Source organism: Suricata suricatta, chromosome 1 (genome assembly GCF_006229205.1).
Source record: "Suricata suricatta isolate VVHF042 chromosome 1, meerkat_22Aug2017_6uvM2_HiC, whole genome shotgun sequence".
NCBI classification, from domain to species: Eukaryota; Metazoa; Chordata; class Mammalia; order Carnivora; family Herpestidae; genus Suricata; species Suricata suricatta.
Window position 1 is genome coordinate 187976895 of NC_043700.1, and position 25277 is coordinate 188002171.

General features: G+C 58.6%; 1 protein-coding gene across 1 annotated transcript in view; it reads left to right on the plus strand.

The window, feature by feature from the left end:
• Positions 1 to 25277, plus strand: part of WDR1 (WD repeat domain 1) — a 37100-nt gene that overhangs the window by 178 nt on the left and 11645 nt on the right. Inside the window, exons 2-8 of the mRNA XM_029952392.1 lie at positions 232 to 476; positions 11636 to 11726; positions 15881 to 16028; positions 17016 to 17196; positions 23967 to 24044; positions 24550 to 24630; positions 24810 to 25043. Of these exons, the coding sequence (XP_029808252.1) occupies positions 232 to 476; positions 11636 to 11726; positions 15881 to 16028; positions 17016 to 17196; positions 23967 to 24044; positions 24550 to 24630; positions 24810 to 25043 (1058 nt within the window). The remainder of the gene's footprint in view (positions 1 to 231; positions 477 to 11635; positions 11727 to 15880; positions 16029 to 17015; positions 17197 to 23966; positions 24045 to 24549; positions 24631 to 24809; positions 25044 to 25277) is intronic.

Genomic DNA, 25277 nt, shown 5'->3' on the forward strand with positions numbered 1-25277 from the left:
GGGGGAGGGCGCGGGCCAGCGAGCGCCCCGCCGCCCTCGGGGCGCCCGGCGGCGATCCCCTGCCCGGGGGGGGGGGTGCCCCAAAGTTGGTGCTGCGGGCTGGGCCCCTGGGAGCCCCCAAGTCCCTGAAAGGCCTGGTCGGGAGCGCCGACCAGGAAGTCGCGCCGTCCCCTGCGCTCCTTCAAAGTGGCTGCCGCCCCTCCCGGTGGAGGCAACAGGTGACCGGCTGAGACCGGTCCTGGGCCCCTCTCTCGTCCGCTCCCACCCCTCGGTTCTCAGCCAGGCCTGGGGTGGGGCGGCGGGATGAGGCGGGTGCTGCCCCTAACGTACTCTGCTTGATTTGTGTCTCCGCAGAGAAGGTGTTCGCCAGCCTCCCCCAGGTGGAGAGGGGCGTCTCCAAAATCATCGGCGGCGACCCCAAGGGCAACAATTTTCTTTACACCAACGGGAAGTGCGTCATTCTAAGAAACATCGACGTGAGTACCCCCTTCCCGCACCCATTCCCCGCCCAGACAGGGGTTCCCATTCTGGGCGCAACTCTCAGGCTAATTCTCCTTCCTCTGTACCCCCTCTTCTCCCGTTCGTTCGGCTGCCTGAGTAGGGTGCGGATGCCACGCCCCCTCAGCCTTGGGACCACACCTCGGAAGCCTGGCTGACTAGCTGACTAGCTGATGGTTCCAAGTTGATCCAGGTTCCCTGGGGAAACTGAGGCTCAGATTAGTTCAGGGCATAAGTATAAGGGCTCTGGATTAGGGGGATCGGACACGCCTGTACAGCTGCTGCTTGACCTTGGGGTCGCTGGTGACTTGGGCCTGGGAATCCCAGTGCCCTCATCTGTAAAATGGAGGTGATGACACAAGGCTCCCTCCCCCCACTTCCCCTGACTGCCTGTGCCCGCTGAATGAGATGATGCGTTCCTCCCGCCCGGCACTCCTGGCACACGCCCAGTGCTTGGTAAATGGCCCTTGTGTATAACCATTACCAACACCCAGGGTCTCTGATTGTGACGTGCCAGGACTCACACTCCGGCCTCTCTGCACACCAACCGGGTCTGAGCCCCCCGTGCAAAATCAGAAACGCTTTATTCCCATGAAGCATTTAGACAGACATTCCGTACTCAGGCCCAGAATGCTTGTGGAGCCCATGTCCTGGGAAATCCTGGTACTCCTCTGTAATTACCGAAATGACCCAGTCTGCTTGTTGGTCTCCCCACCGCTGAGATCGCACACTGAAATCTTTCTTCACTCTCAGCCTGCATGAGGGAATGGGGGATGGCAGGTGGAAGGGGGCCAGCACAACCATGGTGGGGGGGGGCTTCTGAACTGGGCTTGGGGTCGGGCCTTGTGCTCAGTAGGCCGGTGGATGATTTTGATTGGCCGTGCTCTGGAAGGATGTCAGCTTAGCTTCTCATCTGTTGTGAGTGATTACCCCTACTGGGTTGGGATTGTTGCTGATCGGATGCACTTGCCCTCAGGAGCCTCAGGACTGGCTGGGGGAGTGAAGGGGCTGTGTGCGCCACCGTTTTCTTGCTTGTAAAAGGAGAGGCCTCAGCCTGGCCTGGGGGGGGGGGGGCGGGGACTGGCTCTGCCCGCATCTCTGGGCAAGGCAGCCAGTCACTGCTGCTCCTCCGCTCAAGGACCGGGCCCCGTGTGGCAGTTTCAGCCGTGCCTGGGCTTGCTGAAATGGAGGGGGTGGGTGGGTGTGAGTGTTCCCTGAAAGTGCTAACAATTATTGTACTAGTCACACGGGTTCCTAGAAAGCCGATCTGGCCTCGCACAGACCTGGGGGAGTCCTTGCCGAGGATTTAGATGGTAGTGATCTGGAGGTCTCCATGGTGAGGTCCCGAGATTTGGAGTAAATAAAAGTTAGGCGACCCAAAATAGATACTTACTTGCAGTTTGGCAAACCCAAAGTAGATACTCACTTGCAGTTTGGCAAACAAAATGGGCTAAACCGTTCTCAGGGCTCCAGAGCAGCGGAACACCAGGTTTGCCCCTAGCAGTCGTGTTTACGTCACGGCCGTGCACGTGTGCTTCGAGACGGGAGGCCCGTGAGGTGCCTCCTGTGTGTCTGGTACCAGGAAAGGTTCCTGAACTGTGGCGTTTCCCTCAGCGCCCCCTACTGTGGACCCATTGCTCCCAAGAGAGGTCAGGCCCACGAGGGTCAAGGAGGCCAGTGAGCAGAGCTGTTTCCAGTGGAGGTGTTCACAGGTGCACACGAGCACCCCCTTTGCTAACATTCCCCACCTTGTGGAACTCCTTCTGCTTGTTCTTAGGAAGGCTGTCTTTTTACCCAGAGTTCACCATCCTGTTGCGGGTGCGTCTGCTTTCCTTTCCCACCTATTTGTGAGTTTCGGCAGGGCCAGGACAACAGGGATGCTGCCAACGCGTCCCTCCTGGTTATGGATGTAAATCAGGTACCCAGGCTCTTGTTGGACCCTGGGGGTCCATTGGTACTCGGTTAAGGATGGGCACCGTTTTTATTAGGGTCCCACGTTCCTGGGGAAAGATGTGAGCCCTCCTCATGAGCATTCAGGGAAGAGGAAGGAACGTGGTCTGGTTAAGTTACAGGCTTGGGGAGGAGAAGAGATCGGAAAGGTGGAGAGCAGGTTTGTGGAATGTCCAGCTTAAGTGGAGCCTGCCTAAGAGTCTCTCCCTGTGCGCTGCCCCCTCCTGCCGTGCTCTCTCTCTAAAATAAAAATTAAAAAAGAAAAAAATCCAGAAGGGGAGAGCCTGGTATATTCTTACCGTAAGCGTGGCCATTGCACCTGCGTATTCTGCAGAGACAGGGAAGAGCTTCTCCGTGATTCTGAACCGCCCAGTGTCAAGACGCCCTTTGAAAGCTGCCAGAAGCAGCCAGCAGATTGGGTACAAGGGTGAGTTTGGGGCTTGCTTTTATTTTTTTATTCATTCTGTTTTTTATTAATTTTTGAGAGACAGAAAGACAGCACAAGCAGGGGGAGGGTCGGAGAGAGAGGGAGACACAGAATCTGAAACAGGCTCCAGGCTGAGCTGTCAGCACAGAGCCCAACACTGGGCTCGAACCCACGAACCGTGAGATCATGACCTGAGCCGAAGCTGGACGCTTAACTGACTCAGCCACCCAGGCGCCCCTGGGGCTTGCTTTCAAAGGACCCAGTCCCGAGATTCCAGAACTGAAATCTGTGTATTTGAAAAAATTAGGTGCACAGAATCGAACTCCAGGAAGTGAAATGTTTGTTGCAGTTCAACTTGCTCTGCTTCCAAGTGCTGTATGAAGTTCAGGGTTGTTGAACTTGAGTGCTGAGTTTCTCATGGTGCAGTCAGCGGCCAGTCACGTGTACAAGGACCACCTGTGTATCTCCCCCATGGGGTGGGGGGGTGTATGTGAAGGGCCAGATGGCTCAAGAGGGTGACATTGTCCCTTCTTTGTGTCTGCACGTGCCTCCTGAGGCCCTGCTATGTGTGTCTGATGGCCCGAGAGTACAGGCCACCAGCCCCAGGAGCACAGATCCAGGGGAGGGCCCCCCCCCACCCCCCCACCCCCCGCACGGAGCTTGTGGTCACCAGCAGGCGACCTAAGGGAGCACCCATGCAGAAAATAAGCACGTGCGTGGGCTTAACTCAGGAGAGACCTGGGTGGGGTGGGGTGGGAGGTGGGGACTGATCTTTAAGAAGAGTCGGGCCCAGACAAGGCCACAGAGCAGTGGGGACAAGTAACGTGATCAGGTCTGCAGCAGAACTTGTTCTGTGCCTCAGATTCGAGGTTCAAGATGACCACACTCAGCAGGTGCCCGCAGCTGCTAGAACCAGTCCTTGCTTCCTGTTTCCCCACACGTTCTGAGCCCTGTCCTGAGCCCTGCCCTGAGCCCTGCCCGTGGCCACAGTGTCCGAGATTGCAGTCTGGTTGGGAGGAGATTTTGCCCCCAGCCCGACCCGCTAAGAGATACCTGGCGATGTCTGAAGATGTTTTTGTGCCACGGGCTTCTTATCTAGTGGGCAGAGGCCAGGGATGTTACCAGGATCCCACAATGCACAGGACTGTCCTGCAAGTTATCTGGCCCCAAATCTCAGTAGCTTTCAGAGAAGAACCTTGGTGGGTGGGGAACATTCTAATGCTCTGGTTAAGCACTTGAAAAGAATGTTTTGAGTGATTTGGGGGCACCTGGGTGGCTCAGTCGGTGAGGCTCCGACTCTTTGATTTCAGCTCAGGTTATACGGGCTTTGTGCTGTGCTTGGGATTCTCTCCCTCTGTCTCTGCCCCTCCCCTGCTTGCCGTCTCGCTTTCTCTCAAAAACAAATAAACTTAAAAAAAAAATCCTGACTAATTTGGAAACAAGTGGGAAGAAAGGGTTGTGCCAGAGCAGCAAGGAAGGTTCCTGGAGAAGGGACACATTTGAGTTGGGTTTTGGAGGATGAATAAGAGTTCTCCGGAAGAAGAGCGAGACGGAGACCTAGCAGAGGTGAGGGAGAATCTAGACTGGGAACCAAATGTGCGCGGAGGTTGGAAGAAGTTTGATACGGGTTCCGGGCGGTGGTTTCGGTACATTTTTCTGCCCTTTTTGTGGAGGTGTAGAGAGGGCTCTCAAAGCCTTGGAGGTTAAAGAAATCAAGGTCGCAGGCCAGCGGAGAGGCGGTCCTGGTTCCCCTTGGGCTGTGGAAGTCAGCCGTGCCCTGGGACAGTTGGAGATGCCCATTTGGATCCGTGTGCCATCATCCCCTGCGGGGCCTTAATACAGAGGACGTGTAGACTCTGGAGTGGAAAGGGACTCTTCCAGAGTCTCGGTGGTGGAAACTGCCCGGCTTTAGTGGTGGTAGACCCCTTAGAAAGACCTGCATCCCAAGCTCTGTCAACTTGCCAGTAGCTTCTACTCGCCAGTTTTATCTGCGCTCCCTGGAATCTTACCCAGAAAATGGCAGTTTCCCCACCAGAGACCATCCCAGCCCGGGCACACCCCGCCCCCCATAGCCCCGCCCGAGTCCAGCCATCCTCTGGGCGGGGGAACGCAGGCTTCTGCCACTCCACCATGCTGCCCTGCGCACCGCCCTGGCGAAGGGGCTCATCTCTGGAGCGCAGCGTACGCTGGGCAGCGGCCGAGCACTGAACGTGCGGATCTCACCCTGTTTGGTTTTCTTATCTGTAGACCAGGGGGAATGGTTACAGGGTCGCCTTGGGAGTTAACAGAGCCCTTTCTCAAGTATTCCCAGAGGCTTGCCTGGGCTGTGACAGTGCACTGTGCCTTCCCCTTCACAGCCGCCCTCTTGGCCCGGGACTGTCTCTCTTTACAGGTGCGGACACCGAAGCCCCAGGAGGTGTTGGGATCTGAACGGGCCATCTCTGAACAGTGAGGCCCTGAGCAGGCCGAGGGAGAGGAGGGACAGCAAGGGAGGTGGCAGTGTCCTTGGGCTGGGGTCCCTGCTCTAAGGCTTCGTTTGCTCCGTTGGGAAGGGGTTGAGGTGGGAGGCAGGAGAGAAAGTCACTCCGGGAAGGGCGGACCCTGCAGGACCGCTGAATGACCTGGCCCCACACCACTGAGAAATGTGTACCTGTGGGCTAGGCAGAAGTGCCAGCCTGAGTTAAAGAATCGGGCTGATGATGGTTCTGACCACAGGGGAGAGAATAAAACTCAGGAATGAGGGCCCTTACCCGACTCCAGGTCCCCTCCTCCACCGCTGGCCTTTAACACATCGTTCTTTCCACATCATTCTTTCTGTGCCCAGGTTTCTTTGCCTGGGAGGTGGGCTGTGAGCTTACCTTCCTGTGGGGTTCCAGAGAAATCAGAAGGGCCCACTGGCCCAGGGGCCGAGAGCGAACCTTCCCTACACTGTGATTGGCAGACGGTCCTCACAGTCCAGCGAGCCCTGGTCTTCTGGGGCCTTTGGAGGCTGCCATGTTGGATCAGATACAGGCCCTACCTGCCGTGGAGTTCACGTAGTGTGAAGCCACACGGGTGTGACACAGCAGAGAGTAGTGAAGGTGGTGGGGTGGGAGGTCCAGGGTGGGAGTGGGCCTTCGGGGCGGGGAGAGATGTCTCCAGTTTGGAGCAGTGGGGAAGGATTCCCAGAGGTGGCCTTCGCCTGGGTGTTAGAAGGTCAGTAGGAGTCATCAGTCGTTGAGGACCAGGAGGGAGGGAAGGCATTCTGGCTCGAGGCAGATAAAGGGAAGAAAGTCACAGAGTGATTTCCTGGAGGAAGGAGCAGGGCGTGATGGGAAGTGGACCTTGGATTGCAGGGGAGGGTGCTGTTCCTCCAGGCGAGAGGGAGGCTCCAAGATTGAGCAGGGCGGTGCTCGCTGGGTGCTGCTGGGGTGGCTCGCCGCTGGCTCCCCAGGGCCAGCCCAGATTCTTAAAAAGAGTAGATAGATGAGCCATCCACACGTGTTCTGTGTTCCGAGGCTGTGCGGTGGGGGCTCGGCCTCTGGGTGCAGGCTCGCCAGTCGGGAAGCCCAGGGGCCTTGTAGCTGCTTCGGGGCCCAGCTACTGTGCAGTAACCTTTTGTCCTTAGTCATCAGCGAACAGAGCTTCCTGCAGATTGCGTCTGATATGCGGGTCCAGCTACCAGTTACTGCTTTTAGGAATTATAAGTATTTAGAAAGCTCCGAAATGCAATCCTCCTGGAAGGTCGTGCTCACTTTGCCTGGTCCGAGTTCAGAGGAGCCCAGGGCGTTCTCTGGAGGCTCCGGGGACCGTGGGGCAGCATGGAGGCCCCTCTTGCAGAGCGCTGTGTGATGGCTTCAGGCCTGGTGGGCCAGGGAGGCCTTCCCGACTCCTGATGTGTCTACCGGGCTCACTGTGGCTCAGGAGCTGAGGTGAAAGCTGCCACTCCCTGTGACCTGGACCAGTCACCAACCCCACTACGAATGGTGTGGTGGCCTCCAACTTCTACTGGGCACCTGAGCCTGAGCAGACATGGGTACATGAAGGAGCTCTGGGGAAGCTGGCGGCCCAGATGCTGCCCAAAGTGACTTGCAGGAGTCCCCCTTCCTTGGTGTAGCGAGTCTCCCGGGCGGGGCCTTGGAAGGTATGGGGGCTAGTTTCCTGGCAGAAGGTCTGGCCCTAGGAGGCCAGGGGGTGTCTGGTCCACAGAATGGGCCTCCTCAGGTTGGGCTGAGAGGCCTACTTTCAGCTGGCCCCGCTGGGCCCCAAACCCGCACTCCGTCAGCAGCCTGAGCACCCTCACCTGGCTGCCGCCGCAGGCCCTAGGTCTGCAGGAGCGTGATGGCTGGCCGTGGCCCCGAGTCTTTTCCTCTTCCGACTCTTTGCATCTTCCGTGTCTGCTGTGAGGCTCGCTGACCACCCCCCCCCCCCGGGGTGTAGGCCGCAGTCTGGGCTGACACCAGGGCCTCACCAGCTCCAAGCTCTGCCCCTCACTCAGCGATGTCTCTGAGTGCCCACTGGCAGACCCTGAGCAGGGGGCGGGTGGCTCTTGTTCTAGTTCCCAGGTGGGCCTGGAGAGGGAGGGGACCCTAGCCAGATAAGGCCCAGGGAGCAGCTCCTCAGTCCAGGAGGGCCCGAGTGGGCTGGAGTGGGGGTCCTGTGTGTGCTGTGGGGGTCCGGGAAGAGTGCAGTTAGTGGGGTCGGGTTCTGCTGCTCCCGAGGGAAGGATATCAACCAGGGGAACAAGGTGAGGAAACGTGGTGCTTAGAGACGGGATGGATGTGGTGTAGCGGGCCACGGAAGGTAGAGAATGGTCCAGAAGGTTCTGTCGTCATCTCCTAGAGGGCCTGGATGGAATCTGGTGGGGGCGGAAAGAGGAGGTTGGTTTGGGGACTGTTGAAAAAGACGGCCCGAGGGAGGGGGTGGGTGGAGGGTCGAGCAGGCCTGGGGTCAGGGTGAGTAGATGGAAAGTTGCTGCGAACCATCAGCCAGCCAGCCCACGTCCCCTTGGCACCAGGGTTTCCCTCTGGTTTCTGCCTTGGCTCTCCTGTCCCCTGATGGCAAGCACCTACACTGCCAGGAGAAGGACAGCAAGTGCTGGGGGAGGGGCGCCCCCGCCTCAGCAGCCTCTGGGGGACCACCCCAAGGCCTGGCCTGAACCATCTCCGAAGGCCTCAGGGGAGGGGGAGCCCCTGCTGCCACAGGTTATTCCTTGGTGCACCCAGAATTGGCTTCTTTGCCTTCCTTGCCTCGTTTTCCTCGTTCCCTAGCTCTGCCCCCAAGTAAACTACTCACCCAAGTATATTCTGTTCTCCGAGGTGGCAGGAGAGAGACAAGTGAGGGAAGCCACCGCCCCCTGTCAGGCGGGGGAGTGGGGGCTGGGTTCCAGTCCTGTGGCCTTACAGACTCCACACTCCGCTGATCCGGAAGGAGCCTGACCTGGCTGAACACAGCGGGGACAGGGGACCTGTTACTTCTGCCTCCCGTAGCCAGCCTCCCCGTGTGTGCCTAGCAGAGTGGGGGGAGATCGCGCAGACTCTGACGGAGTCATCCTGTTCAGCTGGAGAATCCGACCCCCTCCCTCACTGTCTCCATTGTATTTGTGATGCAGACAAGAGCCATTTCTCACTCACCTCGGAATTCTGGTGCTGCACCTGCTGGGGGATGACCTTGGGCGCTTCACACCCCCTGTACTGTCCACGCTGACCATTTAGGGGAAGGACTGTTGAGGGGCAGAATTTCCTCCCCAAATCTCTGCCTACTCTGGTATCCCTGCCCTGGGCCCTCGGAGCCCCCAGGGGGTTGAGTGCCAGCCAGCAGGGGTGCTCAGTTGTCCTTGGGATGGGTTTCTCACCTGTAGAGTGGGCTGGTGGTGCCCACTGAGTGGGTGTAAGACCCCTCAGTCAGCCTTGAAACAGACACCTGGAGAAGGATCTCGGTAGTGGTGGCCTGGGGCCAGCTTCTGTGCGAGGGGTCTTGTCCATGTTCGAGTTTTAGAGTATGAAGCGCTAATTCGGGCCATGAGAGGGTTGGATTGCACACATCTTAATTTTATTGAGGCATAATTTAGATACAGGAAGATTCCTCTGCTGCACAGTTTGACAAACGTGTACAGCCCATAATCACCGCTTAATCCGGACACAGAACCTTCCCGTCATTTCCAGAAGCTCTCTCCTAAGCCCTTGCCGCCAGTGGGCTCCCTTCACCCCTGGCACCCAGCAAGAACCAATCTGCTTTCTGTCCCCGTAAGTGTCTTCTCTGGAATATCGTGGAGAAGGAGTCTCACAACCCAGGGTTGTCTTTTGTGTCCTTTAGTGTAATGCCTGTAAGGTTCCCTCGAGTTGTTGAATGTGGCGGTGGTTTATTCCCCTTTATCGCGGGGTCACAGCCACTGTGTGGATCCAGCACGATGTTCCTTCATTCACCTGTTGGTTGTTCCCAGTTTGGTGCTATTAATGCGTCAAGCAGCGATGAACCCGCACACACGTGTCTTTCTGTGGCTGTGTGCTTCTGTTTCTTGGGCACGCACCTCAGGGCGGGACTTCAGGTTTTGTGTGGGAAGCGTGTGCCTAAGTTCATGCAAAACCAGCGAACTCTTTTCCGTCCGCATCGCTTGCATTCCCACCTGCAACACGTGGACATTCCAGCACCCGCACCCCTGTCCTTGCCAGCGTTTGGTGACGTCAGCCTTTGAAGCTTGCTGGTTCCGGTGGGTATACAGTGGTATCTTATTGTAGCTTCGATTTGTTTTTCCCAGAAGGCTGATGACATTTAGCACCTTATCCTGTGCTTGTTTGCCATTCACGACCTCCTATTTGAATACCTGATACCTTTCTAATTTCATTAGCAAATGGTTATTCTGAGGTGGATTAATTTATGAAAAATTATGTCAAGCGCCCGCTACGTCACTTAATGCTAAGTGTTAAGTCTCAGGGGTGAAGAGGACTCAGTAAACTTTTCTTTCTCCAAAAAACCATTTATTGAGCACCTGCTATTCATTAACTGCTCTGAGGGCTGAAAAGATAAATGCACTTGAAGCAGCTTGCAAAAAGAACAAATTAGAAGAGGTGACAAGAAGGTTCAGGACTGCAGGTTTCCCCGCTGTCCAAAAAGAGTGTTGTGTGAAACTTCCAGTGAGCCAGACGGCCCAGTGCAAAGCAGTAGTTACCATTACTTTGTAATGAAAAAGCTTGAGTGTTCCTGGACCCCCAAAATCACCTTCCTCAGGCTTCTCTGACACCTTAGCACACGTCTTGCTAACAGATGCACGAAGTAAATGGTGATAAAGCCCAGGTGCTCTTAGACACAGCTCGGAGCTCTGGTAGCTTAATGCTAAGTGTGGATCCCAGGGAGGGAACGGGGGGGGCGCGGGCGGGCGCGCTCACTGCTCTATACCGACTCACCTCACTGTGACACCAATGCTGAATGCTCTCTTGGCCTTTCGCCTTTTTTCATGAGAGTGAAGAATCCTGTTTGGATTCCTTCCAGTTATTGAAAAACAAGTACTCAGTGTAGGTCTTTTGGAAAAGCAAAGTGGTGCGGTGCAAGCGTGGGAGAGGAGACCATCATGGGAGGCTTCATGTAGGATACAGCTCTTGGGTTAGGCCTCTTAGTAGGTGTCGCTAGGCAAGAGGGGTGCTCCTGGCCCTGGGAACAGCGTTTGTGGAGACAGGGACTAAGAGGAAAGCCGGAAGTGAGGAGAAGGGGGGTAGGCGGGGCTAGCAATTACTGCCTATCCCTCTGGTCTCAGTCTTGTGGGAAGGGGGTGTGGGGACCCCATAGCCAGAAGGCGGAGAGGAGTGCAGGCCTCTGATCTTGTGGTCAGGGCGGAGAGAGGAGGGGGCAGTTGGAGATCAGGTTAGATGCACCTGCAGCAGCCACTTCTGGAAAGCCGGAGTCCCACACAGGGAACTGATGATTGTGGCCCCAGCCTCCAGCCCGTGGGAGTCTGCCTCTTGCAAGAGCCCTTAGTCCATAGAAAGTGGACAGCGGGAATCAGGAGCAGAGGACTGCGTCTTTATTCCCTCTTGAAAGAAAGCCCAGCTGCAGAGCATTGCAGTATGCGTGCGGCGGGTTCACCGAGGCCTCTCGGCTGGGTGTGCAAGTGGGGGGCCGCCGTGCTCTACTTTTAGTAAATTCTACGTTAAGACCACGTTGTCGAGTCGTGGAGATACTCCTGGTCCCACATGCCGGCCCTGTTCTTGCTGTGAGTCCAGCCAACCCTCCATCTGTGCTGCGAAGCGAGTGGGAAGCCCACGTTTCCCGGCGAAGGCTGTGGCGAGGAGAGGCTCCCGGCCGCCCCCCCGCCCCCCCCCGCGCCCCTGGAGCTCGAAGCAGGGCCCTGGGTCAGGCCTTACCCTGGCAGCTGGGTTAGAGCTGCTCGTGAACGGGGCGGGGGGGGGGGGGGACCGACACACTGGTGACTAGAGAACGCAGCAGCCAGTGGATGCCTCCCACCAAGGAAAGTAGGACAGTCGGCTTTCGGTGAAACCTGTGTCCCGTGCATGTGTGCCTCACAAACATGTACTTGTACTGTGACGAGTGCAGGCAAGCCAAAGAAAGGCCATCGTCTTGAGCTCTGCAGCTGCAGACTCTAAAGGGAAAGGGATGAAAGTACCTGGATTTCTGTCGCCTGAAGACAGGCAGGCCGTGGGCGTGCTGCTGGAGGTTTTGACTTCAGTGTTTGTGTCTGTGTTCCCCCCGCCCCCAGCCCCACCCCCAGATCCACTAATCGGGAGCGTGGGAAGCATTCTTCATGTTCCTCCTGTCTCCTCCCTGCAGAACCCAGCCGTTGCTGACATCTACACGGAGCACGCCCATCAGGTGGTGGTGGCCAAGTACGCGCCCAGCGGGTTCTACGTTGCCTCTGGAGGTAATCTGCGCACACGGATGCACGTGGTGGGGCCCAGGAGGCCCCCAGGCCAAACTGGGCTTCGGGCTTGGGAGGGTAGGGTGGCGGGAGGTAGAGATGGAGGAGGGGTGGTGGGGAGAGGGGAAGGGAGGGTGGAGGCGGCAGGTGAAACTAGTGTGATGGGTTCCGCCTGGGGCTGAAAAGGAAGGTAGAGGCCTCCAAAAAGCCCCGTCGCAGGACTCTGTAGTTGGCGGTGCCCCAGCTGGTTCCGGCTCCAAGGTCAGCAGAAATGCTCACATGAGGCTGGCCCGAGGCCTCTGTGGGTAGCTGTATCATGATGTTCTGGAGCTCGTTGTGTGTGTGTGTGTGTGTGTGTGTGTGTGTGTGTGTACGCGTGTGCTTTCTGAATTGCAGCTTTGTCTCGTGTCACCTTTATTCATGAGCTGCTCCTTTCCCGGTCCCCTCAGTGCTGGCCTCAGGCAAGTGCTCTGGTCTGTGGCTTTGCTCTCTCCAGCCAGGCTTTTGTGCGGCTCTGTGGGAGGCTGGCTCAGTGGAGGGACAGAAAGATCTTTACCACGGAGGATGCTTTGTTTACCCCGTTCTTTGGGGTAGAGCTTTTTACCATTTCCAGATGAAAAAGGGAGGCGCAGAAGTGAGCGTGGCTTACCCACGCCTCGCATTTGTTTACTCCCTCAGCCGTTCAGACACTCAACAAGATGCTCATGGCCGCCTTGCCTGTACCCGGCTGTGTCTCATACCCCAGGGAAAGCCAGGCAAGTGAGCCGATGTGGGCCGGGGCCTTGTCAGCCTCCCCCGAGAGCAGCAGAGATGGAGGAAGGGCTGGGAGAACTAACCGGCCAGGAGAGGAGGCTGGAGGTCATGCTCTCCAGGAGCCTAGGTCTGCACCGGGAGGCAGCGTGGGGCCCTGTCCCTGGAGGGCATGCCCGTTACTGACTGTGCAGCCTTCCTTGAATACCGTACCGTCCTGGGCCTCGATGTTCTCTCCTAGAAGCTGGACAGAAGGTCCAGAGTAGCAGTGTGTGTAGGATGCATAGGACCGTCTTGCACTGGTGGCCACCTGACAGCAGGTGACCCGCGTGTCTGCCACTAAACTGGGACATGCTGGGGCAACAGGCGTGCCGGCAGTCCGGGCCACGTGTGACGGGCTCGGCCAGGAGCCTCGCCCATCGTGGGCGTTTAATGACGTTTGTGTTTAGGTCTACTCCAAGGCTATTCATTTATTTTTTAATGTTTGTTTATTTTTGAGAGCTAGCAAGAGACAGAACATGAGCAGGGGAGGAACAGAGAGAGAGGGACACACAGAATCAAAGCAGGCTTCAGGCTCTGAGCTGTCAGCACAGAGCCCAGGGTGGGGCTCGAACTCATGGACCGAGAGACTATGACCTGAGCCAAAGTCGGACGCTTAACCGACTGAGCCACCCAGGCATCTCTTGTAAACCTTTCATTTATATGCCTTGATTTATTTTTGCCCTGTGATTTTTTTTTTTATTCCCCCGTCCCGGTCCTGCTTGCCAGCGAAACACCTTCTCCTTGGAAGCCCCCAAACATGGCCCTGGCGCTGGGAGCCACAGGCTCAGCTGCTGAGTTACTCAGGAGCCCCAGGCAGGGCACTGCACCAGCCGGAAATCTGGGTGCTTCAGACCCCAGCGCTGAGTTGGTGAGGGAGGCTGGCTCAGAGACCCTGGCAAAGGACAGTCCACATAAGTGAAGGATCAGTGTGACATTTTTCTCGGAAACGTGCCCTGAGGCGGCAGAGGAACCTAGGGAGGTTTGGGCTGCGTGCAGATCAGGTGTTCTGCTCGGAGGTCGCATTTTCGTTTCTAGTGTGCTCCTCCCTTGAATCGAGTGGACACACAGAAGCCTCCACTGCAGAGACTAAGTCCTAGGCTAAAAATAGTGTGGTTGTGCAGGAGGGAGGCTGGCAAAGCGTGTGCTCTCTGGTTAACTGGGCTCCCTGGTGCCCGGAGTGCCCCGGGTCTGCTGGGGGAGGGGCCCAGTACTTCGAGAGGCCCGCAGCTTCCTCCCGGACAGGGTTTCAGCCCTTGGCAGGACCTTTAGAGTCCTGGAAGTCTGGATGGTCCGAGTCTGCCGAATGGTAGAACCTTCCAGAAGGCCTGAGTAAGGAGCCCATGGCAGGGGCTGGGCCCCCAGCCCCAGACAGCGCAGTTGGTCTCTGCCCCGGGGTTGACACGGCCCACAGTGCCGTGTTCTCCGTGCAGAGCCATCTACAGGGCAAGCCCAGTTCTTTCCAGCAGTGTCTTCCTTGTGTAATCTGGATGCTGGCAGTCTGTGCCGCACGCTCAGTCCCTGGGGGGTGCTCAGGGGTGAGGGTTGCTCAGATGAGGAACGTAGAGGAGAGGCCGTCTGTGGAGCTGGTGAGCAGAGGGCTTGGTGAAAGGCACGGAAAGGCCCCCACACTCCCCGCTCCCCATCGCCCCCCGCCCCATGTCACTAAGCTGCTGGAGGGCAGGAGAGAGAGGGGGCGGGCTCACCCAGTCCACCCCGCTCAGCGCCTCTTATTGCCCGTCCCAGTGGTGGACAGCAGGCACTCTTTCCCCGTATATACATGCAGTGGAACGCGACGCAGTCCTAAAAAGCAGGAGGTTGTGCTGTTTGAGATGGCTAAGCAAAGCAGACTGAGAAAGACCAATACCGTATGGTTCTTCTCAGGAGCGGGATCTTAAAATAAACATGAATAAACAGCAGAATCAGACCTGTAAATACGGAGAACACGCTGATGGTGGCTGGCGGGTGGGAGGCACCGGCTTCCAGGTGTGGAGTGAGTCACGGGAGCGAAAGTCCCAGTGCGGGGAATAGTCAGTGACATTACAGTAACGAAGTGTGGGGACAGATGGTAGCTACGTGTGAGCACAGTGCAATGTGTCAGCTTGTCACATCACTAAGCTGCGCATCTGAAAGTGACATGACGTCAGTTCTGGACGAGCCCGTGGAAGGCGGCTGGCGGTCTGTGTGCTGGGCCTAGAGAGGAGCCCAGGGAGGCGGGAAGGCCGGGTCTGTCCTGGTCGAGCAGGCAGACACTCTCCATCTGTGCTACGCTCAAGTGTAGATGCCGATTCCGTGCAACTCTGTAGAGCCCCCTGGACCGGCCTGAGCACAGCCAACCACGGTTTGGTGTGTGCATGAGTGTGTGCACACGTGTGACTGTGAGTGTCCTTGGTGCACACACAGCCTCTTCCGTTCCTGCTGGCCACTTTGTTAGGGACGCCCCTGGCTGCAGTTCATCTTTGGAGCTCACCTCCGCCAGGCAGTCTTCCCAGACCTCACCCAGAGAAGCGCAGGGCCCCTGGGAGTTCACACGTGGGGCTCTCCTGGGGAAGTCAGTCCCTCCTTGTCTGCCGCAAAGGACCGTGGGTCCCGGGTGTTTGTTCACGAGTCGGTCTCCGACAGCCTCCCGCAGAGCCTTCGTTCGCTATCCAGTGATGAGTGATGAGCAGCTTGACGAGTGGACCCTGGCAGGGAAGGCAAGGGTGTGCTGCGCCCCGACCCCATATCGCTTCGTTACTAATCCCCCCTGGCTCCGGCTTCTGTCTGTAGGGCCTCTTCCCCTTCCGGCACCCTCGTGCGCCTCCCACAGGGATCCTGCGACACCCATGTCGTCGTCTGGGCTGCGGGACACGCCTGCGACGCGAAGGGGTGGCGCGGGTGGAGTGGAGGGGACCCTGGCAGGCTTTAGCTGCACGCAGCTGTGCTCCTGGTCTGTGTGAGTGCGCCCACTGCGTGGGAGAGGCTGCTGTGTTGTCGCAGCTTGGAAGTGGAGAACTCCAGTCCCGAGTGTTAAGAAATCTGCCCTAGACCCTCGTGTTGCTTAGATGCCCCCCCACCCCCCACGAGGAAACTGCAGCCCTGGAACCAGACCGCTTCCCGATGCCTTGGACACATGCCTCCACGTGTTCCTGGCGTTCTGGTCCCCGCACAGGGCGCGTCACCCAGGTGACTGCTGGCCCTCGCAGAGGCCACAGGCTCTGACTGACCAGGAGCGGGTTTTGCTTCCCTGAGACTCGTCCGTCCTCCCAGAAACAGCCGGGGCAGCTCCAGCAAGCCTGTGAGCCCTGGGTGGTGCTGTACGGGCCGTGTGCCCACACGGCCGTGCCCCAGGGGTCACCATGGCTCTCACCGCCCCCTTGCGTCCACAGATGTATCTGGGAAACTGAGGATCTGGGATACCACGCAGAAGGAGCACCTCCTAAAGTATGAGTATCAGCCTTTCGCTGGGAAGATCAAGGACATTGCTTGGACGGAAGACAGTAAGAGGATCGCAGTGGTCGGGGAAGGAAGGGAGAAGTGAGTCTCTGGCCTCGGCCCCTCGCCTGTGTCCCTTGGCTGTGCTTTCTTTCCGGGGGCCCCTGGTGGGAGGGGAGCAGGGATGTCTGTGCCAGCTTGGACTTGTGTGTGAAGCCCCCACCCCCCCCAGGGCCCAGGTGCCTCTCTGTCTCTGACATCCTTGGCCCCTCACCTCCCGGTGCTCCAGCCGCTGTGCCCACAGACCGGGCAGCAGGGAAGGAGGTGGGAGAGTTATGGCTGTCAGGAGCGTGGCTGGGGTCTCTCCCAGCATACCGGCCCCACCTGGCTGCGGGGAGCTGGGCACACCACCTGAGATGGTCACTGAATGAAGGAAGGGGGGCAGGTGGCCCGCAGCGGCTGCCGCGCTCACAGCTCTAATGACCAGACGAGTCAGTACCTTGACTCAGGTTTCCTGCTCCAAGTGTGGTCAGGGCTCCCCCCAGGGCACCCCAGCTGCCGTCAAGCACTTGGACTTGGCAAACACACATCTCCCTTACTCAGAGGCTGTTTTTACTGCATGTTCTGGCAGGTATTAGTTCTGCCATAGCTTTTCCAGCCATCCTGCTGGCCTTAACAACTCAGTTTTCATTCGGTCACACGTAGTAACCCCCGCAGTACGTTTTTATCAGATGCCAGCTGAGCGCAGGCATCCGCTCCTTCCTGGCGGGGGTGGTGGCTGGTAAAGCCCTGGGTCCCGCCCAGGAAGACTGTTAGGAAACCGCTCAGCCATCAAGCTGCTCCACTGGCAGGTGTTTCTACGGCACCTTCGACCTTGTAGGGGACCCAGTCCCTGAAGGCACCTGCTCTCGGATTCTCTGACAGATGCTGTGCAGACCCGAAGCCACGGGGGGCCTTGAGTGTTCATTCCTTTACCGAGCGTGCACGAGGCGTGGCCCTGCACACTGCCCCCTCTGAGCACAGCTGCCCACATCTCCTCAACCATCCCCAGGACTGACTTTTTCCTGTGACTCCTCTCGTTGGGTAAAGGTTTGGAGCTGTCTTCCTGTGGGACAGTGGCTCCTCCGTGGGTGAGATCACAGGACACAACAAAGTCATCAACAGCGTGGACATCAAGCAGAGCAGACCGTACCGGCTGGCAACGGGCAGTGACGATAACTGTGCCGCGTTCTTTGAGGGGCCTCCATTCAAGTTCAAGTTTACAATTGGCGTAAGTGGACATCCCCCTGGGGGTGGCTTGCGTGCAAAACCGGCAGTCCCGACCTTGAGGCGCTGGCAGCAGGCCGCAGGCACGTGCCTTGAACGCGGCGCTGTGTTGACGCATGGCCGGAAGTGGGCTTACAGGGGAGCTTCGCACACGAAGCGTGTGGGGCAGCCCTCGAGCCCCCGCCCACACAGTCCTCAGGCCTGTGTGGATGGTTCTGGCCAGGTGGGTGTGGAGGCCCCGATACCAGAGCATTTTAACCTTGAACTTAGCTGCACTGCACGGTGGCCCACAGGTCCAGAGCGACTCCCTGCCCTATCCGGTCAAGGATTAAATGAGAGAATGTCCTTAAAGTGGTTTCCTGGGCCTGCTCTTAACTCGATGACTAACCGCAGTGATTCATAGACACGGCGGGCAGTGTGGCTGGAAAGGATGATGACCTCAGCAGGTCCCCCGGGCAACACCCAGCCGGTGGGCAGAATCCGCAGAGGAGGGCTCTGCAGGGGGTCCTGCTGGGAGTGGAGCAGGCTTCAACTCATGCCCAGGGCCCCTGAACAGGGCCAGGCCGGCTGCATGGGAAGCACAGCAAGGCCTTCTGTGCCCCTCGGGGTGTGCGGCCCAGAGGTCCCTTTGCAGCAGTCCGTGTGGCTGCCGCCTGGCTGGCGGGCGGCGGCGGCTTTGGTGAAGGCCGTGGTTCTAAGTCAGCACTCACTGCGTGCAGGTGGACGGGCCGTGGGAGGCAGGGTGAGCGAGGAGTGCTGAGTCAGACGGAGTCAGATCACGGAGCATCCTGCCTCGCACCCAGGAGAGGAAGGCTGAGGGAGACGGGAGGTTTCTGTGGCAACAAGAGGCCATCCTAGCCTGTCTCGGGGACGCTGTCTGGCTCCCAGGTCCCCCCTCCTTCTCCCCTGCTGTTTGATTTCGCTTGGACGCGATCTGGGCTCCGAGCTGGTGGAACTCCCTTCCCTGCCCCGGGAGGGATCGTTTCCTCTTTGCAGATGGAGAGAAAACCCAGCAGGGAGCAGCTCAGTGGTGAGTGAGTAGGGCCAGGTTTTGCGTCTAGTCAGCCCGAGCTGTGACTTCACCACACTGCCAGCCTTCTCCGTGTCCTCCCTTGAGGACTTGGCTGGGATATACTTCCTCTTCCCGCTCTTCTTTCTAACCCGAGAATACAGCCCTCTCCCCGGAGTGCTGGCGGGGGGTCAGGTGTGAACGTTTGTCTGGCTGGCACCAGGGTCCAGAAAGGGCACATAGCTTGTCCTCATGTCTGCCTCTGGAGCCTGTCCCCTGTGGGTCTTGCATGAGGACCTGGGGGAGGACAGAAGTGCTGCAGACCTGGAATGGGGGACACTGGGGACAGCCCAGCGCTGCAGCTGGCTGGCTCTGCAAGCCTCGGGGGGCGATGGTGTGTCTGGGTCCCCCTTGGAAGATGGGATGGTGACGGCCCTCCTCCGCTGGCCCCGCCAAGCTGTGGGCACACGTGAGATGCTGGTGAGCATCTCCGCATCCATGAGGAGTTCTTTGGGCTTCCGTTGGAGAAGATTCTAACAGCCTCAGTTGGCCTAGAGAATGAAGGCTGGGGAGAGCACTCGGTCCCCCCGCCCCACCAGCACCCACCCCATATGCCTTGTAAAGTGCTGACAGCTTTGTCCATGAGTCTGACTCTTCCACGGGCATCTGCCCTGGAGCCTCAAAACCCCGGAGTAAAGCTGGAGTGGATGGCTGGCTGCCCACCCGTCCAGGCTCCAGCTCCTTGCTGTCTTCCTCTTGAGCACGTTCAAGGCCACGGGATGAGGGGGTGGGCATGCAGGAGCACAGAGGAGCTGAGTTCAAGTTGCCCCGAAAAAGGAGTTGTGCCCTCAGTGTCAGCATGCGCTAAAGGAAGACGCCACCGCTGGTGCTTGTACCAGGGGGAGGGAACGTGTTTCAGAACAGACCAGAGTGACCCCACTCGCTGAGGTCAGACCACCTTCCCATCCTGCTGGCTCAAGGAGGGGGATCGAATTGCTTTTCGTTTTTGTTTCCGCATTTATTGGTTTCAACCAGCTGCTTGTGTCATGGAGAGTGACTCCTGGTGCCTCCAGGCCTGAGTCTTGGATCAGCTTCAGCCAGACTCTCCTGGGCCCTCGGGCTCTCAGTTCAGCATTAGTTTTTTTTTAAACCTGCAGTGGGCCCAAGAGGCTGTAGAAACTCAGAGTGGAGGAACCTTCACCTGAATGGGCCTTGGCCCACCCACATTTCAGACACTGGGCCCCCAGGGTAGGCCAATGTGGGACGGAGGCTTTGGGCATCCCTGTCTCCACCCTTGGCATTCTGTGGGTAAAGGAGCTAAGGAAAAAGGGGCAGGGGACCCTTGCCCGCTCCTGTCCCTACAGTAGCAGGCATTTCTTCCTGCCACGTGCGTCTCTGCAGCAGGTGCGTCCGGGTGTGTGAGAACAGGCCCAGCGAATCGTCTGCTGGCCTGCCTTGCCCGTGCACCTGCCCGCTGGGGTGCTCTGTGAGCATGCACACCCCTCTGGCCCTCCTCTTCTGTCGGGTGAGCAGGTTGGCCGCCCCGGGCCGGCCGTGGACGCCCCTCTGTAGCACACACTGCGGGGGACGGTGTCCACATCCAGGTGTTGTGGTCACAGGGCAGCACTCCTGTGCCCCGCGCCTGCTGGTGCAGGCTTCAGCCCTCTGCCCTGGAGGTGGAAACTTCCCGACTGAGGGTCTGAGCGCAGATGGAGCACCTGCATCTCCTCTCCTCCCAGGGGCCCAGCGGGGCTGCTCGGGGAGGGACTGGCCGTCCCCCCCTCTCCCCCCGCCCCCGGTGGCTCCAGGCAGGGGCGTCCCACGTCCTTCTACCCAGCGGAGGTGACTTGAGCTACAAATCTGTCTTTGCTATTATTAGAACTGCTCCTTTTCCAGACAGTTAAGTAAAATCAGAACGTTGATATGCAGGATTTTCTGGTAGTATTTCTCCCGTCTACTAACTCACTCCGTGTGGGGCCTTTGAAGTGTATTGGGGGCCTCCTTTGTCTTGGGCCTGGGCGGGGCCCACAGAATGCCCTGCCTCGGTGAGCATAGCCTTTGTGTCTGCTGGTCTTGCTTTTCAGAGAGCTGTGGGCGCATTAGTGACTGTCGTGCTGGGGGTGGGGGGCAGCAGGACACGTCCCCTCCCTCCTGTTTCCTTCCTCGTCTCCCGCGCAAGCCATGGCTGACCGCAGGCAGGCAGGAAGGCAGGGTGAGTGGCCTGGCCAGGCTCACATGGAGAAGCTTGCTGTCCCCTTCCCCTTCTCCGGAGTCAGTGGTAGCTGAGCTTGGCAAAGGATGCGGTGTGTGGCCCCTCACAGCGCCTTACAAGGAAGACTTCACAGAGTGAGGGGGGAGCCGGGTGTGGAGGGGACACAGACTGGAGCAAGGCGAGGCAGAAACCCATTTCCAGAGCACTGGCCATGGAGGCTGTGCTCAGGGAAGAGGGGGAGGGGGTGGGCATCGGCGTCGAGCCTGTTCCTCTCTCCATGAGCTCACGACGGGAACAAGATAGGCGGGCCCAGGGCATGTCGGTGTGGGTCAGTGGCAGTGAGCTGAGGCCAGTGGGACCAGGGAGGGCTCCCGGAGGGGACATCTGAGCTGACCAGCTGGAGTCAGGCCGTGAGCCCAGTGGTGCTCTGACCCTATCAGTGACATGGGCTCAGGTCCATTACTTACTACCTAATGGCTTCCTGATTCCGCGTTCTCATTGTCGAGAGCGGGTGATGATGGTCAGGTGATGATGGGGAGATAATGACGGTGGGGTGTTCTGGGGAGGACCCCCTGACCCGGTCCCCGCCAGAGCTCCGGGGCGTTGGCTGTGACTGATGGGCGGACACCAAGGGCCTACCACATTGGGGAAGGCCTGTGCCTTGACTCCTTTGGGGGTGGGGGAGGGGGTTGGCGCCTCCCCCACCCCCAGTGGGTGGTGGCTGGCGGCTGGCTCAGGCCGCAGGAGCAGGAGGAAGCCTTCAGATGTCTGAACCCTCCCCAGGAAGTTTCCCCAGACCCGTTCCTTCTTTGTACTCAGGCCTCACCTCCCCGTGGAGTGAGCTATTTTTAGCCCTCGCTTTTTTGGTTAATGGGCTGTTCACTGCTTGTCTCCCTAGAAGTGGGCTATTTCAGGAGCAGACATCAGTCTCCGGCTCGTTTGGACTCTTGGCTCAGGCTGCAGGAAAAGCTGACAGGGAGGAGTTTCTAAAGCCTGAGGCCTTGGATTCACACAGCGCCTGGTCCTCGGCTTGTCTGCTGGGTCTGGCCCTGCCAAACCCAGGCTGTCCCACAGGTCTGCCTTGTTCCCAGGCCTTTGGGGAGGGGGATCCTGCGTTCCAGCAGGGGGAAGGGCCACAAATCCATCGTGTGGCGTACCCTGTAACATCAGGGGTGCTGAGTGCTCTGAGGGACCTGACCCAGAGAGACGGAGCGGGGGTCTGGGAGATAGCGCATCATCGTGGGGTCGCGTCAGCCCCTGGCTGGACATAGGCAGGTGTGGGGCTTAGGGGTCTGGTGCCCTTCAGGGGGGTGTCCCATCTTCTGCCAGCTGGGGTGGGGATACGGGGACATTCCTGTTCTCTAAGGGAACCAGCAAAACTGCAGTTTGTTACGAGGTGGAATTAAGTGGCGGCTGGCCATCTAATTCATAGTATCCTCATGCCTAGTAAAGGAGAATCTGCACCCCACCAGAGCGACCTCTTCAGCCCAGGGTCTGCTCCATTTGTCGTGTGCACTTTCGGCATCCTGGACTTGGGCGGCCCTGCCTCCCTGGGCCGGCTGCAGCTGGGTGGACGGCACCGGGGTTGGCTCCCTGAAGCCCTACGGCGGTTAGGTGATGGGTGACGATGGGTGACGGGAGGTGGTGGAGGCAGAAGCACCCAGGAGGGCTCACAGGATCCTGGTTTGGAAAGCAGATTGGTTCTGCTCTGGCTCCCACTGGTGGATTGCTCCTGCTGCTGGTCATGGAGCACAGAGGAGCACACACGGGAAACTCAGGGCCGCGTCACCCTGGCCCCAGGGCAGCTGGGCCCCAGGAGGCAGGTGGGTGGCCTGTTGGTAATAGGAACCGCCTCCCAGTGGCCACAAATCCAAAGCCAGGTTAAGGCTGAAGCCGTGAGCCCATCGTGCCTCCGTCAGGGGCACTGGTGATGGTCCCAGAGGACAAGCTCTTCAGTCAGAGCAAAGTCCCTGCCCCACGACGGTGCTCACTAGGAGGCAGGAAGGAAAGCGGCTATGTAAACCAGTCCAGCATCGCCCCTCTCAGTGCTCAGGCTTTCTTGTCCCTGCTGGTCTCTCTAGGGTGGAGAGGGTGACTCAGGAGGGTGACTCGATACCCGCCCCTGCTGGGAGTCCCTCCCAGGGAAGTACTGTGTTGGCTGTTTCTGGCCTCCTGGCTGCAGGAAAGGGAGTCAGTGCGGGACAGCAGGGGCTGGGCCTGCTTTGTGCTCCCGCTCAGGACCAGCCGCATGGGCCCGAGCGCCTGGCCTGGAGCCAGGTCGCAGTCACATGGGTCTGTGGAGCGCGGTGGGCTGCCTCCACCAGGGAAACCCCAGCGTCAGCTTCCAGAAGGCTGTTCTCACCCTCCCAGCTGGACTTTGCAGGCACATGGATTCCTTTGACCCTGGCTCTGGGGCTCCCCCTCCCTGGGAACCCCACCCCGGCTTCCCCTTCTGGCCTGGGTTTCTTCACCAGGGCAGTGGACACAGTGCACCTGAAGGGCTGTGACCACAGGAGTGTTACGCGCTGCGGGAACAAAGTTCTGCAAACCACGGCTTGACCATCAGGCATTTAGTCGTTTCTGAGACCCAGGTGTCCCCAGCTCATGCTTCCCCAACTCCTCCCAGATTCTGTTACCCCTGGGGTTTCTTGGCTCGAGGGAGCCCGAGCCCTGTCCGCCTCCGTTTGCACTTGCTCTTCCCTCCCTGTCTGGGTCATCACATTAGGACCGGCTAACGACCGCATCTTGAATGCCTCTGCAAAGACTGTTTCCGAATGAGGTTCAGATAGCACGAATTCAGCTTGTGTCTTTGGGGCACAGTTTACCCCATAACATGATAGGGACACTTGCAGACCCCCCCGCCCCCACACACATGCAGCTCCTGATTAAGTGGAGCCAGTGCTGGGTTTTGGAGGGTGCTATGAAGGCAGCGGATGAGTAGGGGTCCCCATCCCGTCCATGTCCCCCCCCACCCCTGCAACTAGCCACATATACCCACAGAGGCAATTAGGCCTTCCTCCCCCGGGAGAGCTCTAGTGCTCCCTCCTGTGGAGAGGGGCCTGGAGTGCTCAGAGGATGATTCCTTATGCAAATCCTTGATTTGGAAAAGAATGAGTTGTTCCTTTAGGGATGGGAATTCCCCCTGGAGGGTCATTTGGAGTCTTATTCTCAGGAAGTCCTTGACTATTGTTTCATTTCTGGTTGTTCACTCCAGCTCAAGGAGCACCTGCTGTGTGCTGGGCCCCGGAGACTCCCGGAAGAGGCCTGCAGGTTCTGGGCATGAGGTCTCTCTGGGCTCCTGAGGGAAGAGGACGGGCTCTGGCTGCCAGAGGGGAAGGAGTGCACCCCAGGTGTGGGAATAGGGAGGCCTAGGCCTGTCCAGTGAGTCAGGGGCTGCTTCGAACTTGTTTTCTGTAAGCCCTGAGGTCTTCCGGCGGCCTGGCAGTTCACACTGGCAGCCAGAGTGGATGTTTGAAGAAGACTGCATATTTATTTCATAAAGAACTTTTCAGAAGCTCCTGTCTCGGGTGGATAACTATACTCTTCCCCACAGGACCACAGCCGCTTTGTCAACTGTGTGCGATTCTCTCCAGACGGGAACAGGTTTGCCACGGCCAGCGCGGACGGCCAGGTGAGGGCTGGGAGCCGGCGTGGGGGCTCATCCGATGGCCTGCCAGCGGTTCAGGGCAGGCAGACCCTCCAAGGCCCGTCTTCCCGTGAGAAACTAGAACTTCCCCTCCCTCCCGCTGCGAGAGGGTGCTCGGGTTCCTGGGTTGGTGGACCCCTTTTCATCTCTGCTTTTATTTTTTGTTTTTGGAGAAAGCGAGAGAGAGCATGAGGTAGGTGGGGGCAGAGGGAGAGAGAGAATCCCAGGCAGATTCCAGGCTCAGAGATCATGACCCGAGCCAAAATCGGGAGTCAGATACACAACCAACCGAGCCACGCAGGCGCCCTGTCGCTCTCCTTCTTAGTGGGGCTGGAAGCCCTGTTAGCACTTGTTTTAAGTTCCTTTTTTTAGGAGTCCCAGTAGCAAACTCTTGGTGGGAGAGCCAGGGCAGCGGGAGGCTCGCTTCTCACAGCCGCTGGCGAGAGCATCCTCACACCTGTGACCCCCGTGTGTGTTTATTCCTCGAAAGATCTACATCTATGACGGAAAGACGGGAGAGAAAGTGTGTGCCCTGGGAGGAAGCAAGGCTCACGACGGAGGCATTTACGCCGTAAGTACAGGCGTGCAGCTGTGGTCGGGCCGCGGCGGCTGCGAGCCTCAGGGGGCCGTGGTCCCTCCCGGGCTTGGCTTTTCCCTGCTTGGAAAGGAAGGCTGGGGACAGGCTGCTTCCTGAACCGCCCCCACTCCGACTCTGTTCCCTGACACGTGACCCACGGTTCCGTTTGCTAGATCAGCTGGAGTCCTGACAGCACCCACTTGCTGTCTGCTTCTGGGGACAAAACCTCTAAGATTTGGGACGTCAACGTGAACTCTGTCGTCAGCACGTTCACGATGGGCTCCACCGTCCTGGACCAGCAGCTGGGCTGCTTGTGGCAGAAGGACCACCTCCTCAGCGTCTCCCTGTCGGGATACATCAACTACCTGGACAGAAACAACCCCAGCAAGCCCCTGCGGGTCATCAAGGTGAGGCTGAATTTGGGGTCCGGCCCCGGCGGCTCGGTGAGTGGGACGTGAGCTCAGCAGAATGGGAGTTTGGAAGCCGAGCTCCCTTTGAGCTTCTTGAAGGGCTGGGGCTCAGGGCCTGGGGTTTGGGGTGTGGCCCTACCTCTGCGGTCAGGAGCCCCTCTGTCCTGGGGCGAGCAGCCTCCCTCGCTTCAGGGCTTACAGCTGTGACACAGGGACCTGTGTGGGTCAGGC